The sequence below is a fragment of the Crocuta crocuta genome, unplaced genomic scaffold (assembly GCF_008692635.1).
Source record: "Crocuta crocuta isolate KB4526 unplaced genomic scaffold, BGI_CrCroc_1.0 scaffold322, whole genome shotgun sequence".
NCBI lineage: Eukaryota > Metazoa > Chordata > Mammalia > Carnivora > Hyaenidae > Crocuta > Crocuta crocuta.
Genome location: NW_027532592.1, coordinates 70,456 through 88,366, shown reverse-complemented (window position 1 = coordinate 88,366; position 17,911 = coordinate 70,456). Strand labels below are relative to the sequence as shown.

At 39.6% G+C, this 17,911-nt stretch overlaps 1 protein-coding gene across 1 annotated transcript in view; it reads right to left on the bottom strand.

Annotated features, from left to right (window-relative positions):
* The window catches only part of CATSPERE (catsper channel auxiliary subunit epsilon), a 92,405-nt gene that overhangs the window by 28,388 nt on the left and 46,106 nt on the right, over nucleotides 1-17,911 (bottom strand). Inside the window, exons 6-11 of the mRNA XM_077779906.1 lie at nucleotides 11,219-11,277; nucleotides 8,980-9,055; nucleotides 5,955-6,007; nucleotides 3,802-3,852; nucleotides 3,132-3,165; nucleotides 2,984-3,063 (exon numbers count right to left, since the gene is read on the bottom strand). Of these exons, the coding sequence (XP_077636032.1) occupies nucleotides 2,984-3,063; nucleotides 3,132-3,165; nucleotides 3,802-3,852; nucleotides 5,955-6,007; nucleotides 8,980-9,055; nucleotides 11,219-11,277 (353 nt within the window). The remainder of the gene's footprint in view (nucleotides 1-2,983; nucleotides 3,064-3,131; nucleotides 3,166-3,801; nucleotides 3,853-5,954; nucleotides 6,008-8,979; nucleotides 9,056-11,218; nucleotides 11,278-17,911) is intronic.

Sequence of the window (17,911 nt, the reverse complement as noted above, 5' to 3'; positions counted from 1 at the left end):
ACAGAAATCCTATCTTATTTCTCTTTGAATTCCCAGGGCCTAGCAGAGCAAAAGGTTCAAAGGTGTTTAATAATAATGAATTGAAGAGTACACTTCTCTGGGAGAGAACATTAAGATTATGTACCCCTGGGGGATTAGGCACTGCATTAAACAAAAACGAAACAAACAAGGGGCCTAGGAAGATGGAAGAATAGGAGGACCCTGAGCTTACCCCATCCCACATCTTCAACTAGATATCACCCACATCCAAATCAATAAACCAGAGAGTCATCTGAGGACTGGTAGAACAGACTCCACTACTACATATAGAAAAGAAGAGAGGTAAGGAACACAAAAGAAATGAATAGTTCTGTAAAAAAAAAAAATCAGTCAAGGAGCTTGCACAAAAAAGGATATAAAACATATACTTAAAACATGGGTAGGGGAGGCGAAGAGAATGGTTTCAAACTTAAATGGCCATGAACTTAATATAGACTGCTACACAGAAAAGGTTATATACAAACCTGATGCTAACCATATATCAAGAACTGCTAATAAGTACGTAAAGAATAAAGAGAAAGAAATCCAAATATATCACTAAAGAAAATCAACAAAACGTGAGGGAAAGACAAGAAAGGATCAGAGAAAAATCTTCAGAAATAACCAAGTAATAAACAAAGTGATAACATTGCAGTAAGTTTATACCCACCAATAATTACTTTGAATGTAAGTGGATTAAACACCCCAATCAAAAGACATAGGGTGATAGAATGGATAAAGAAACAAGACCCATTTTTGGGGCATCTGGAAAAACTGAAATGCAAAAAATTAAAAATAGAAGAACCTTACGATCCAGCAATTTCACCACTGGGTATAGACTCAGAGAATACAAGAACATTAATTCAAAGAGATACATGCAAGCCTATGTTTATATCAGCGTTATTTACAATAGCCAAAATATGGAAACAGCCCAAGTGTCCATTGATTGGTGAATGAATCAAGAACGAATAAAGACTATCTATCTATCTATCTATCTATCTATCTATCTATCTATCTATCTATCTATCTATCTATCATCTATGTGTGTGTGTGTATATGATTGAATATTATTCAGCCATAAAAAAGAATGAAGTCTCGCCATTTGCAATGACATGGATGGAACAAGAGATATAACACTAAGTGAAGTCGGTCAGTCAGAGAAATATGGATACCATCTGATTTCACTCATATGTGGAGTTAAAAAAAAAACAAAACAAACAAGAAAGGGAAAAAAAGAAAGACAAATCAATAAACAGATTCTTAATTATAGAGTACAATCTGATGGCCACCAGACGGTATGGAGGTGGGGAGAATGGGAAAGATAGGTGATGGGGATTAAGGGGTGCATGTGTCATAATGAGCACAGGGTGATGTGTGGAACTATTGGATCACCACATTGTACATCTGAAACTAATGTAACACCGTATGTTAACTGACAGGAATTAAAATAAAAACTTAAAAAACAAAGCCACATAAATAAAGAGAAAAATGAGGCCTCAGTGGTGGAAGGAGTTTCAAGCGTTCTCAGGAGAAGCAGTGGCATCGTTAGATGTCTAGAAGAAGAACAGACCTCAAGAAGATAGCAAAATGGCCTGATAGCTCGGAGGACCCAGGACAGAGGGAATGTAGGACAATGATGAGGAGAGCACAGCACAGAATCTTACAGCTGCCATGGGTGAGGAGTGGTGGGCAGGACATGACGACACAGCACTTCTGGGTCCCAATAAGGAAATTCCCATAGCAAAACTACATTGGAGCACCTGATTCACTACGCCACACCTACCCACCCTCAGAGACCTCAGAAGTTGTCTCTAGCCTAAGGGGTCCCCCAAACCCTAAAGCCGGAAGCCTTAACTAAAATTTTGATATTTTACACATAGGAGTTTCATTTCCAGTAATTTTTCCTAATGGCATATCCGGACTGGTGTCCAAACATGTATGTAAGCAGATATTCACCACCATTTTGTTTATAATAGCAAAAGAAAAATTTAGAAAATGGGTCACTTAGCTCTTATATTTTTCTATATTTTAAGTTTTGCAACAAGCTCCATAGCTTTTATAATCCTGGGGTCCCTGGGTGGCTCAGTCAGTTAAGAGTCAGACTCTTTTTTTTTTTTTTTAATATTTTTATTTATTTCTAGGAGAGAGAGAGAGACAGCATGAGCAGGGGAGGGTCAGAGAGAGAGGGAGACACAGACTCTGAAACAGGCTCCAGGCTCTGAGCTGGCAGTCAGCACAGAGCCCGACGCGGGGTTCGAACCCACGAAACGCGAGATCATGACCTAAGCGAAAGTTGGACGCTTAACTGACTAAGCCACCCAGGCGCCCCAAGAGTCAGACTCTTGATTTAGCTCAGGTCTTGATCTGAGTGTCATGAATTTGAGCGCCATGTTGTGTGTGGAGCCTACTTATAATCATAAATCAAGAATAAAATCAAAGACACAAGCAAAGTAATATAAAACTATGTGCAAAAGCTTAAGCATTTTATTCTTATTATAAAATAACATTGTTAAGAATTAAGTGAGAGATAATATTTTTCAAATCTCCCCAAGATACCATCCCTTATCGGTAATGTAGCTTGTTTCCTTGCAAGCTTTCAGTTATTGTTGGTCCATGGAAAGAGAAGTCATATGTCACCTCGGGAAGGTGGTCCCTATCAAACAGTCAGGGGTGCTGGTAAGAGCTTGGGGAGAGAGAGAGTACAGCAAGGGTGAAAAGATCACCTGCATGCCTGAGAAAAGCCTCAGTTATCCACTATGTCTCAGCGGTGAAATTATAAGCTCCCTCAACAGGCGGGCACCATGGGTAGTCCAACTTTGTACAGCTGGTATTGAAAACCTAGAGTTGCATATATTGGATGCTCAAAGATATTTATTATTACCTGCACGATTAACTAGCTTTGTTTTCATACTTTCATTGTGAAATGTTCAAAGTAAGTTAAAAATTTTAGTAAGAATGTACTTACAGTTGAAGCACAGGGTGAAACTTTTCTCCAAAATCAAGTCTTAATGGGCAGCCATATTCATTCCAATCATATTTTACTCGCTAGAAAAGGAAAAATGATTTAGTTACTTTCTAGATTTGTCTGATTGATAAAATTATAGTTTTCTTACCAAGTTTTTAGATGGCTTATTCCTCAAATATGACCTGTAAAAAAATAATTTTTCATTACTTATCTTTCTTTCCTCTTTTCAAACTTAAAAATTAAAACCATTACTTTGTTTAGGTAAGGAGCTATTACAAAAGTTAAATAAAGAAACATAATTACAAAATACTCCCCAAATGTGTGGCGATTAAACAACACACTTCTAAATAGATCATGGGTCAAAAAGGAAATCTTAAGAGAAATTGTAAAACATTTTGAACTAAATGAAAATGAAAACACAACTTATCAAAAATTTGTGAGTTGCAGCAAAAGCAGTGCCTAGAGGTAAATTCATAGTAATTAATGCATATTTTAATTTTTTTTAATGTTTTATTTATTTCTGAGACAGATTGACACCGTGAGCAGGGGAGGATCAGAGAGAGAGGGAGACACAGAATCAGAAACAGGTTCCAGGCTCTGAGCTAGCTATCAGCACAGAGCCCAATGCAGGGCTCAAACCCACGAACAGTGAGATCCTGACCTGAGCCAAAGTCGGATGCTTAACCAATTGAGCCACCCAGGCGCCCCTGCATATTTTAGAAAAGACTGATGTTAATAGGAATAAATACTACTTGATTCTAAATTATTGGTTTTATATTAATATAAAACTCAGTGCTTATGTTAAAACTATTTCTTACTTTTCAATATTGTAAAAGAAATCATGCTGAAGACATTCTTTTTTATTAAATCTACAAAAAAGTAAAACATAATGAAGTTGTAATATCATCATTCTTTATATACTTGAACAAACATTTAATCATTTAACTCAGTGATTCTCATACTTGAAAGTATCACAAAATTATCACTTACTGAATTAGAATCCTGGGATTGGTGTGTGGCCCTCGCATTTCTATTTTAAAAACTCAGCTTCAGAACTGTTTCTGAGGACATCAGAATTTGAAATATATTGCTTTATCTATATTTGATACGTGGGAATAATTCATTGGAAATCTATCAAAATAAGGTACATTTCTTTCGACTATTTTATTCCTCATATATTTTTAAAAACACAGATTCCTAATTGTTACTGGAGACTCAGTTGTACAGGTAAGGAGCTAGTTTAAGGGCTCACATAATTTCCAGTTCGGATTCATACAGACACAAGGCTATCATGGTCTATAAAATGATAAAATTTTCAGTAAGTCAAATTATTCATTTGACCATTTTTGCTGGGTCCTTCCAGCAAGGGAGAAACTCAGAAGGAACCTTGGCCATCAATGTGTTTAGAGAGGTATTGGAAGTCTACACCATCTCCCGCCCTGAAACTCCAAATAGACCCCATGAGATGCCCTCTGTCACGGACATCTCTCCTGTCGTGGGCACCTTGAACTCCATAGGTCTCCTTTCACAACTGTGAAAACCTTAGGCCCCTCACAACCTGAACTCAAGATCTGAGGGTCATTTTTTGGGTTCCAAAGCAGTGGGTCATTGACTAAGAGGCCTGGAATAAGGCTCTGAAATCTATGTTTTTCAACCATGCTTTTCAGGTAGGTCTGGAGAACAACCAGCTATCTGACAATTGCTATGTAGACGCTCCCAGAAACAGACTGATTCAAGCTGCATTTCACTGATGAAGGAAATCTGCATGGGGGGGCGGGGGTGGTTCTGTGTGCATTAGTACTGGGAATTGATTTTGGTAACATTACTTAGAGCAGTTATTCTCAAATTTTAATGCTCTTGCTAACCTCCTGGAAATTTACTTAAAATAAAGGTTCTGTCTCAGCAGGTGTGGGACAAGCCCAGAGATTCTGCATTTCTGATAAATTCCCAGTGATGCCCGAGCTGGCCCCCTGACCATTCTCTAAGGAGCAAGGACATGGACCATCCCAGAAGCAGGGTGCTCTATGCTGTATAAATCAGTTAGCCTTCGTGTTTCCTGGAACAGGAATTATGGGAATTGCAAATTCCTTGCTGAATGAAATAAGAAAACTTATCACCAATCCAGCAACCAATTACTACAATTCCATCCTCCAAAGATTACTGGAACAGCAGGTGAAGAGACAATTGTTTGGATGACAGCAAGTCGTTTCATAAATAGACTCAGGTAAGAGCCACTGCAGCCCGGCTCACCCTACTCCCAACCACAGGAGAAGAGTTGCAGTACCATCTTGTGTCAAGTACACCGTTTCTCTCAGCTGAACGGACTGTGCATGCTGACCCCGAGTCACACTACAGAAGAGAGTTTTGGCAAGTAGATGACAAAATCCAGCGTGTTTCATCGTGAATCACAGTAAGATCAGTTGAAGTCACACCACCTTGGGGTTCTCTGGAGGGAGCACTGATGGTTCTCAGAGGTTTGCTCTGAAAAAAAATTTCCCACGGGAAATGGTGCAGGAAAGTGAGGCTTCTCTGATGCGGATGCAAGCGATTCTCTGACAGAGATGAGATTATGACTGATTTGAGTAGGACGGGAAGTAGACGTAAGTGTCGCTGCCTCTCACTTTCTGGGGATGAGGTGGAGGTTGAAGAGCTGAGAGAGCTAATGGAGGAAGCTGGGAACTGGATTATTCAAAGGGAAGGCAGAGGAAAATGCTGGTGAGAGGGAAAGAGGTTCATTCTTTTTATCTGTTTGGATGATTCAGATGTGAGATTTGACTCGGCAAACAGTTCAAACAAATTTAGTTCGAACAAACTGTCAATCCAACTTTTGGACACCAGTGTCAATTCAACTTTGGATTTTATCAAGAACGTATCAGTCATTAGGCTAATAGCACCACCAGTAATTACCGTGTAGTTCACCATTTGTTTTAAAATGTAAAGAGTAAGACGGGTCAAATGCAAATATACTTGCCCTTTCACAGCAATGCGTTTAGTAGGATCACAGCCAGCGTATATTTGGAACGCCTAAAATGAAGCAATTTAAGTGGTGAGATCAGCGGTTCTAATTCTCATGAGCTAAAACCAATTATATCTAAGATTTGAAATAATAACCTTTTAAATGTAGGGCTTATTATACTGTTCTGTGCTGTTTACTCCTTTCTGATCACATTTCTTTCTTCTGTCTTTGTTTCCTGTTGCCCATACTGTGGCCCAAAGGTTAGTGCTCTGCTTTTTGACTTCAGTATCTCAGAAAACTGACCCAATCTCACCTTTACCAGCACCTCTATGACCATGATCATCAACTCTGTTCTTCCAGCTTGTACCTGGCTCAGCTGGTAGGTTTCTATAACATATCTAGTTATTCATTTTACTTCTTTTAACGACCTGGTTCTTCCCTGACCAGGATGCCTATTCCAATTTCAACCTGGCTCCCAGATACCTTCCTCATTGCTGTCTACCTTGTCCCCCCAACCCCAGGCTTCCTAGGTGTGATCTAGACACTCGCTTTCTGTCTTACACATGTTCCGTATGTTGTATATTTCCACAAGGCAAATCTGGAAAAAGCTCTAATACTCCCTACCCCAGAGCAGGACTTGGGGATCAGAGGATGGGGATAGAGACCAATGTCCAGCTGAGCCTGATGGATTTAAAAGAGTTACACCTGCGAAACCAAGGCCCTTCTGCCTTCGTTTGAAAGGCAGGCATCGCAGCAGGGGTTCTTGGATTTTATTGCCTGTACCACCTGATCTCGGTCACAGGTCCTGATTTGTTCTCTCAGCAACTCTACCTACAGTCCTTGCCGTCCGTCATCATCACAGCTTTGTTTTCCAATCACAGAAGCATGGGCCTGCCCTTTATCTTGACTAAAGTATCCATTTGACACACGTGACTGACCGAGGTCCTCAAATCTTTCAGCCAGGACCCTCCATCACTTGATGTCTTAGTCTTAACATCCCTCTCCCCTGGGGACCAGTTCACAAAAATCAAAAACTATGCCTGGGGTTAAAAATCTAACTTGACCTACAGGTGGAATTCCAACGGGGGCGTCTGTACAGAGTTTGGGTCACACAAATAAGGCTGTTTTCTGGGGCCCCCACGCGCCCACTGCTACGGGGCTGACAGTGTTCTCAGGACTGGATACCTAATTAGAGGGATTCTGGCATATAGCCCAAATGAAAACCATGAGCTGAATGGTTTTCTTTCTTTAATATTACTCTCCAATTTTAGTGTCTGTTCTGTCTAAGCAAACACTCAACATCACTCCCTAAAGTGCAGAGACGGGGTAGGACTGCTCTTCACTTAGCTCAGAATCGGACAGAGCACATGCCCTGTAACTGGACAGAACAACTGAACGGAGACAGGAATATCGAAGGCTGTCAACACAGAAATGTTGGATAATGCATTCAGTAGTGTCACCACCTCTCCCTGGGAAAACTGATCCTGGGAGGAATCGCCAAGGCTTTCTGGGGACTGGCTCACCAGGGTGGCTTCACTGCAGTCAATACAAAGTACCCCTAGTGGGGCTCCGAGGGCAGCTAGATTTGAACTGTCGGTGTCTTGGGGTGTGTGGAGGAGGAGAGACAAGAAACAAACTGGTAATCTTGGATGGCTGCTCTGTGATGGGCACTGTTCTGGGCACTTTACACAAATGGGTCACACTTAATACTCTCTAGAGTGGATAAATACCGGAAGACCCATTTCCCTTTTGCAAACAAGGCAGTGGTGAATTCCCGTTGAGCAGCTTGTCCCAGCCGGTAGGCGGCAGGGCTTGGATCTGAACTCGGGTTAGATTAACCTGCTTTTGGAATGGCTGTGCTAGGCAGCATCCGGTGGTTGGGATCCCTAACAAATCTAGTGATGAGGCAGGAAAAGGGACGGAGGCACACAAGATGCTTCGGGAAGGCAGCTTGTATGGGACAAGCACCCGGAGGTGGAAAACACAGACGTAGGCTGGGGAAGGACTGCCTAGGTTGCGGTTTCCTGCCTCCTGTGACGATGAAGCCAGGAAGGCGGCAGAGGAGGCAGGCCGGGGAGTGGCCGGCGTGCACCTGCCCAGGGAAGCGATGTATGTGTCAGCCAGCCACACTCAAGCTTGGATCACATTCCTCCAAATTCATTCAGGAAGCTCGCCTGCTAGGAACAGGTTCCTTGTGCCAGGATCTTGACGTGCAGGGACTGTTATCTCATGTACCTTTGAATTCTTCTTGTAGGGATTCCTCACTGTGTTATGCCTGGTATATAGTAGTTACTCAATATATGTCTCTTGATTGTTAATTAGGCTGGGAGGGGATAAAGAGAGGAGGCATCCCTTGGAGTTAGAACGGACTCAGAAGAGGTGGTGGTGGTGAAGAATTCGTGTTCAATTTCTTTGTGCTTCCGGTCACCTGAACACCCTGATGGGATTTCAGGGCGCTGTGCTGTGGTGTATGCGTCGGATCCCCTTTGCACCAGCCTGCTCAGCCTCTACTGATTCTTCAACAGTCCAGCTCTTCTGGCTATTTGATAACTATGTATTTCGCATCCCCTCACGCTTGCTCTTGTTTACCCCTAGGGAAGGGTCGTCTTTGGACCTAGCGCCCAGACTGAGACAAAGAAACAAAGTACCTGATACATTATTTTTCGAATGAAGAAATGATCGACTTTTTTGAATAAAGAAATAAATGCAGGATCAATGTAGACTTGATTGGCAGTCTCTGACAAAGCACCCAACTTCTGTTGTTCTCATTAACGTCAGTTTTCCTTTATACAGTTTTATTTGTCTTCCTAAATTAATAATTTTACAGTTTTGTATGTGTTTATGTATCTTACTTTTTTTTGATGCTAAACCCATGGAAGGCAGAGCTGTGGTCCATTCCCAGAGTCCTGTTCCCTGATCTCTTCCCTACAGAGAAACAGCGCAAACGTAGGAGGGGAGTAGTATACTCTATGGGTTATTCAGCTCACTACCGTTATCACCATCACGGAGGTAGAGGTTTTGATCTACCCATGTCACTCACCTTCTGGGCTATCGGACATGTTCTTGCTGAGGCGCTAGGCCTGACATGAATAAGCTGAAGACCCATGTTCTCGTTTCTAGGAGAAACAGCACATGCAGGTGATTATAGAATCACAGGGGAGGCAGGCACGATCCTGCCTTTCTGTAGAGCCCATGAAACATCCCATGTACACGAGGTGACTGAGCCCCACGAGGAATTCTAGAGGCCTAGAAGGGGGTGGTGGTGGTGGTGGCCACTCGCTGCTTCTGCTAAGGCAGCTCTGCACCGTGGTCACTCCGTAAAGCTCTTGGCGCCTCACGGTGGGCTGGTGTTGGGTCGGCCCGATGGGAAACAGAAATGAGCAGCTATCAACATTTCAACCCCTGTTTTATAAACATCCCCAGGCCCTAGAGAAGGAGGCTGTGCTGGCGACATTTTGTCCTGCTCTCTGATGGGATCGGAAGGTCACAGCCGCTCTGTTTGTTCTTTCTCTAGCCTCGACAGATCTGTTCCTCCCAACACTTTGGGAACAATAAAGAGTGAGGTATGAAATTAGTTTCCTGAACCACATTAGGCCACATAATATGATCTGATTGGCAGCAAAAGTGAGATCAAACTTCTAGGTGATGAAGTGCACGAGAATTATTTTGTGTTTGGAGAGAATGGGAACAAACTCCAGTTTGTTTCAAAACAACTAGAGTAAAACAAACTAGCCATACACAAAGGTCCTTTTTCTTCCAATATCCATCACATTTTAATATTTATTTTTAAAATCATAATTAGGTAAATAAATAAGTTTGGATATAAACGGCACATTTTTATATTTTTAAATCACTGTACCATATTTCATCAATTTAATATATGTACTTTTTTTCCTCATTTAACACCTTTGAAATCAGGAAGCATCTTATAATCTTAACTATGTCATTTATGATTTGTTTCCTAATATATTTGATTTGATAAATACAGTAATATACCATAAATCTGTGAAGGACGCTATAATAAATGCTGCATCTATAATTTTCTAAGTTTTTTTTTTTTTGTGAGAGAAAAAATGTGAGTGGGGGAGGGGCAGAGAGAATCCCAAGCAGGCTCCATGCTGTCAGTGCAGAGCCTGATACGGGGCTCGATCCCATGACCCATGAGATCATGACCGGAACCAGAATCCAGAGTCAGACACTTAACCAACTGAGGCACCCAGACACCCCTGCATTTATAATTTTCTATATAATTTTTCTTATAGATTTTATTTTCTTGCCACAGCTGATTTCAAAGCTTTTGGTATTTTTTTCTCAAGTCTTGGACTGACCTCAAGTGTTCTGGACAGTCTGATTTGCATTCTATAGCAACAGAATTCTGAGTAAATATCCAGAAAACCAAAAATACCCCAAGGAACACACAACAGTAGAAGAATCAAGAGAAAAGTTGGCGGGTGAGGGGGCGAGGGATGAATTGAGCCTCCCTGAGTACTGTTTCTAAAGTAGCCTTTTCTCCCTCCCCTTCCTGGTCTCCCGCTCCCTCTTCATTCTGTTTTCTTTCCTTAATAACAGTTAAAACTATTTGAAATCATCTTGCTCATTTATTTGATGACTCATTTGTCTTTTCCCACAAGAGATATGTCCCATGGCAGGAGTACCTCCTTTCTTGTTCACCGTGTATTTTGAACACCTAGAAAGTGCTTGGTGTAGAGTAGGTACTCAAACCTAGAAAGTGCTTGGTGTAGAGTAGGTACTCAAACTCACTTAGAGTAGCAGTGCTGTTTTTCCAGAGAATGTATCGAGTCAGGACATAATGATGACCCTAGAAATGCCTTAAGACACAATTCCAGATTAGTTGCTTCCTCCAGAAATTATGTGCTCAGGTCCTACCAATTCCAAGAAGAGTCAATGATGGTGTTTTCTCTGATTCTACTCAAAGACTTTCCGATATTAGTTCCAGTCTACCCAAGGATAGTATGTAAAGACTTTGGGATGGGAATGAACGATAAAACACGCTCAAAAATTACTGAATTAAGAAATGGCTCGTTTTTTTTCATCTTCAGTTGGATGAATGAAAACTTTGATAGGTTTCATTTCATTACAAGGAGTATTTTACATTTTTATACAGAATAGTAATTTCACATGTATCCAGACATTTAAAGGAATTTGAAATCTGGATATTTAAAGTGATATGAGGCCACTGAAGTAAAAGAATACCTAGAAATCAATAACCTCGATAGCATATTTCGTACCAAATAGGTTCTTTTAAAAGTCATACTTACTGCAACTTGAAGTAATCATCTACTGCTTCATAATTCTTAGTTTGAAAAAATGTTATTGTCTGGGAAAGAAAATGAGAGTTTATTTAAAACAGGAAAACTGGGAATGGGGACAATGAACACTTTCAAGACAGATTTGAAACTTTCTTTAGGTGAGAAAAATATATTTAGCATTTTTCCAATTTATTTTCTTTTCTAACTTAGAAACTCCAATTATGTATATATTAGATTTCCTTTGTTACATTTTTCTTATTTTCTCTTCTAATTGCTTTTTAACACAGTCCTTTTCTTTCTAATGCTTCTCTTTCCCTCTTCATTTATTTTCGTCATTGTAATATTCCCATTTTAATTTTTTAATTTTTCATTTCATTCCTGATGTGCGACCAGCCTTCTCCTGTTCCTAATAACCTTGTCTCTGCACCTTTTTATTTCTTCTTTGAGGTTTTTAAAATAATTACGAATGTAATGTTGTCCATAATTTTTGAGACTATGAGGAGTTATTTGCCTGAACCTTCTTCCTCTTGTTTATGAGTAATTAAAAAAAATCTGTTTGCCTTGTATATATGTCCTTGCTATTTTCTTCCACCTGGGGCACGATTCATCTCAGTGTTCGGTCTTCCAGAAGGTTTCTATCTTTTCAGAATAAATCCAGTTATAGAGTATGTATGAATTTAGAGGCAAAAAAATTATAAGCTCTATATTTTTATTTTAACTTTTTTTAAACATTTATTTATTTTTGCGAGAGAGAGGGCGAGCAGAGTAGGGGCAGAGAGAGAGAGAGAGAGAGGGAGATACAGAATCTGAAACAGGCTCCAGGCTCTGAGCTGTCAGCACAGAGCCCGTTGCGGGGCTCGAATTCACGAACTGTAAGCTCATGACTTGATCAGAAGTTGGACGCTCAACCGACTGAGCCACCCAGGTGTCCCATAAGCTGTGTAGCTTTAAAGCATGATAACTATAATCAGTATATCTCAAGATTGTTTTTTTGGTGGTATGTCTTTGTGTTATATATATTTATACCTATCTTCAGAGATATCAACTTGGCTCTGGCTAATCTGGTGTGACTAGAACACAGACGTTGTACCTCTAAAATAACCTCTGCAAAAAATCTTACTTCTGAGACAAAGCTTATTTATTAATATCTTGGATGCCAAATGGCATTAAATGAAATACACAATCTCTTGTGATAAAGTTGGAGGCTGTGGACGTCATCACATTAAAAATAAATCTAGTTCATGTTCAAGGAAAGGAACTAGTTGTCAAATTTACACTTAAGTGGTGCTTGAACTTGGGTCTGTAGCTCAACCAGCATATATGTATATTATTTTGGATCATAATCACTGAAAATATTCGCCCAGTGAAACTATTTAAAATATATATATTTTGTGAATGTGATAATCTGTTTAAAAACCATTTCATCATAAATAATTAGAAATGATTTGGAGACTTTGATTTCCAGGAGTGGTGGATAAGGTCATATGGACATATTTTTGCTCTTAAAAACAAACATCACAAAACCTGTGAATATCAACCTTTGAGAAGTCACCTTTAGAAGCATCAAATAACTGACGACAAAGTAGAGAACTCTTAGCCCAAAGACTGAGGGCAATTAGGAATCTAGAGAAGAGAGCAGAACACTAGAGGCCATAATCTATTCTTCCTCTAAAGGCATTTTTCAAATTTGTCAGGAGAGGGAGAATTCAGGACAGAGAATAAAATTGGATATTCTCTCTACATTAACCTGTGTTATCAGAACACTGTATTCCCAGGGTAACAGTAAGTCAGGATTAAATTTCTGCCCTCCTTAGCCTTCCAGTGATTTTAGTAACTATGTGATCAGAAAAAGCAAGAAAAGGAAAAAAAGTTTCTCCTAACAATTGCTAGCCTACCTATGGGTAGGTTCTTGTATGGCTTTATATCGGAGAATTGTTTGCCCAGAAGACTCGGGATTTAAAGAAGTTTCAAGGGAGTGGTGCCCCTACATACTAGCAAACACAGAACCTCTTAAGATCAAGGCATATTCTTACTCAGCTTCAGGGGATTCTTACAGTTTTACAAAGGTAGTTGCACATAGTTGAGAATAAGCAAGCACACAAGGAAATAAGGCATGCATGAGGAATAAGCAGAATAAACAATGATGAGGGAAAACAGACTGCAGATATGGAGGTAATAGGTGCAGATTATAAAACAGATATGTTTACTAGTGGTGTGGAGATAAATGACAATTTGAAAATATCTGTTGTGTAAAAGAAACTATAGGGATCCCTGGGTGGCTCAACCAGTTAAGCATCAGACTTTGGCTCAGGTCATGATTTCACGGTTTGTGAGTTCGAGCCCCACATCGGGCTCCGTGCTGACAGCTCAGAGCCTGGAGCCTGCTTCAGATTCTGTGTCTCCCCACTTACTTGAGCACTAAAATGATTAGCCTAGGAGTATAAATTGATTCCATCTCCCAATGTATACTCCTTTCCCTCCATCCCAACTATTCTAAAAATGTCAGAGCCCGCTACGAGGGCCAACTTATCTGGGAAGCAGTTTGTTCCAAAAATCTCACTCTTGCCCCACTGGGATTCTACTCAGGAAGTATTGGGCTGAGTGAGCAAAGCCAGTTATATCTGAGCCAACAAATGATGTGTGTGGATCTTGTCCCAATTTTGCCACTTACTGGCTCTGATACCATTTCCTTTCTCTCCATAATGCCATAGATATAAAATGCTTATTACTGTGTCTTGCAAAGAGTAAGTTCTTAAACTGCAGCTAACGTCTTTTTCTAACAGAATTAAAAGCCCTAACTCAGNAACGGGTTCTTTTAAAAAAAAAAAAAAAAAAAAAAAAGACTCTACGTCTCCCTCTTTCTCTGCCCCTTCCCTGCTTGTGCTACATCTCTCCCTCTCTGTCTCCCTCAAAAATGAGTATTTTTTAAAATAGAAAAGAAACTATAAACATGTCCGTGTGTTTTTAAGGGGAAAAAAAAACTTCTAGAGATGAAAACTACAAGAGTCAAAATAAACACACAGTGTATGATTTTGGCATCAGATTAGTCATGGTAAAAGGGAGTGAAGTGGAAGACAGATTGGAAGAAATTATAACAATGTATAAAAGATAAAGGATGGGCAATAAAGAAGAAAGTGAAAGACTCATGGGGAATAGATAGAAGTTTAGCTTTTGTTTCATCAGTGTTTCAGGAGGAAAGACAGGGACAGAGGCAAAGATGATATTTGACACGATACCTGATAAAGACAGTGATCCACAGATTCAAGAGGCCCAAGAAATCCCAAGAAGGATAAACGTAAACATCTAGATGTGTCATAGTGAAAGTATAGAATGCAAAGAATAAAATCATAATTCATCAAATCTAGGATGCCACAGGTGTAAGACTCATCCTGATGTCATAGATGGTTAAAAAAAACAACTATGCCTTAGAACTGATGAAATGGGTGGTGGTAGTAGCAGCAGTAGGTATGGTGGTGATTGTAGCGGTAGTAACTCATAAATAAATAGAGTTCTTGCCAGGTGCCAGATGCAGCTCCAAGTGCTTTACATACATAAATTCATCTCATCCTAGGGCACCTGGAGGGCTCAGTCAGTTAAGCATCCGACTTCAGCTCAGGTCATGATCTCACAGCTTGTGGGTTCGAGCCCCGTGTCGGGCTCTGTGCTGACAGCCAGCTCAGAGCCTGGAGCCTGTTTTCAGATTCTGTGACTCCCTCTCTCTCTGACCTTCCCCTGCTCACGCTGTCTCTATATCTCTCTCAAAAATAAATAAAACACTTAAAAAAATAAAAAACCTCATCTCATCCTAATAACCTTACGAAGTAAATAGCATGATAATAATTATATCCTTGTATTTTATATAATAATATAACGAAATTATATTAGCATGTTAACATAATTATGTATTCATATATTTTATTACATATATTATTATCATCATCATTACTTAGATGAAGGTACGAAGGCATAGAAAGGTTAAAAAATTTGCTTCTCCCTTTGAATTGGTGTTTTTGTGTTTTTTGGGTAAACACCCAGTAGGGTGATTGCTGGATCAAAGGGTAGTTCCATTTTTAACTTTTAGAGGAGGCTCTGTACTGTTTTCCAGAGTGGCTGCACCAGTGTGCGTTCCCACTGACAGAGCAAAAAGGTTCCCCTTTCTCCACATCATTGCCAACACCTTGTGTTTTTGCTTATGTTTTTTATTTTAGCCATTGTGACAGGTATGATCCATGCACCCCTATGTTTATAGCAGCATTATCTACAAGAGCCAATTATGGGAGCAGCCCAAGTGTCTACTGATTGATGACTGGATAAAGAAGAGTTGGTATATATGCAATGGGATATTACTCAGCCATAAAAAAGAATGAACCTCGCCATTTGCAATGACATTTTTGGAACTAGAGAGTATAATGCTAAGAATAAGTCAGAGACAGACAAATATGATTTCACTCAGATGTGGAACTTAAGAAACCAAATAAATGAGCAAAGGGAGAAAAAAAAGAGAGACAAACCAAGAAATAGACTCTTGGTCACCAGAGGGGAGGGGAAGGGCGGGGGAAATAGGTGATGGAGATTAAGGAGTGCACTTGTGATGAGCACTGGTTGATGTAGGGAAGTGTTGAAGCACCACTATACGGTGTACCTAAAACTAATATAACACTATATGTTAACTATACTGGAATTAAAACAATTTAATAAAAAATTAGATGTAAAAGCAGTCTTAAGAGGAATTTTATGGAATTAAATTTTTAAAAACCTTGCTTAATGTCATCAGCTAATAAATAATATTTTATTAAAATAGGTAAATTTTACATCCTTGGCCATCTGTATATTTTGATTGGTAACTATTATTCTGAAGTTCTGAACTGCAAATGGGCAAATGCACACTAGACAGCCCATTCTTAGAACGAAAATTTATGAGAGCATCTGCAGATATTGGGGTGAAATCATGAAAGAAAATTTTCCTGGGCTGAAAGAAAGTGTAAATCTTTTGTTTTTTTGTTTTTGTTTTTTTTCCTGGAAGAGGGGGGTAATTCAGTTTCAGAAAAGCTAGTTAAAGATACTCCTTGCTTCTTGAAACATGATCAATCGAGTCTCATTTTATTTATTATGTTTTACTTTTCCCCTGTACCTTCTTCCCTCATTTTCTTCCCCACGGTAGACCACCATAATGTGTATCAAACAAGCATGACATCATCATGGTGGTGTCACATATCCTTGGGTAGCTTTGTACCCACGTAAAATGAATAATGCTTTTCGTTTTGTTGCTTGTGATCTGTATGTGTGATTTGTTTCCAATTTTCATAAATGTTACCATATGATCGATCTCAGTTTCTCACTTAACACTGTCTTCTGCTCAACACTGTTTGAAGATCTATCCCTATAACTGTATGCAAACCTGAATCAGCTTTCTTTGTTTCTAAACCTGTTTTTTTTTTTTTTTTTTTTTTTTTTTTTTTTTTTTTTTTTTTCAAAGATTCATTTTTTTTTTNGACTGCATTACTATTGTAGTTGTGGAATGAAATATTATGAACTGGTGAAATGAGATTTACTGCTTCTCTGAGAACTAAATTGATTGCTTTGGAAAGTTTTAATAAAGAAATTGCAGAATTAGGGATGAGCAAGCTTACAGTAAAAAGCTGGTAAAAAATAAAAAATCTAAAACTTTTGTGCTGTTTTCCCAGGGTCATTAATTTTCCCCCTCCTCTACTTTAAAGAAATGGAAATAGGAACTCATAAATAATGCATTACAAATTAGGTTATTCAAGAAAGGACACGAGGTGCTCCAATAAGTTGACTTATTTCAAAGAAAAGCCTGTGGTCCTATATTAAAAGATTGACTAACGAATGCACGTTCATTTATTTTTAAAGTACAATGTTTCACATGTATCAGGTTCATGTTTTAGGATTCTCTGCTTTAACTGACTTTGGAATTAACTGAACACTCCATTCCATTGCATCGGTTAAGAGGCCCACTCTTATATATGCTAAAGAAAGCTTAGCCTAGAAAGAGAAGGTGGGAAATAGAATATACAGTGTTTGGGAAAAAATTGTAGTAACACGTAAAATGCTTATGCTATAATGTTCATTGGAAAGTAGTATGCAAACTAATATATACAGTTCATTTGTAAACAGTAAACAGCTACCTGCTGCAATAATTCTTCTTCTTCCTGTAGGCACCTCCCTTTACAGCGTAAGTTTGCCGTTGCTCTCCCATTAAGAACTGGGCTCTAATTCTCCATCCTGTTAACCTAGGCTGGCCTCATGAATTGCTTTGACAAATGGAATGTGGCCAAGCGTAGGCCTCAAGAGGCCTTATGGCTTCTGCTGACACGGTCTTGGAATACTGCCCTGAGACCACCTTGGAGAAAAGCCAGGTCTGGCCTGGACAGTAGAGGCCACATGGATCAGACACGAGTGCTCAGCTGATGTCCTTTCTACAAAGAAGCCAATGTGAGCACCAGCCACCTGAGGTGTGCTTGAGGCCATCTTGGATCACCTTGTCCCAGACAAGCCACCAGATGACCACCTCATGAAGCAACCCAGATGAAACCAGCAGAATGGTCCAGCCTCTCACAACCCAAATGTTGACAAATAGAATTGGGTACTGTTTGAAGCCGTTGGGTTTTGGGATGCTGTTAATAGCATAAGAGATGGCAGATAGAAGTCTACACAAAGCCACACATTAAAAAAAAAAAAAAG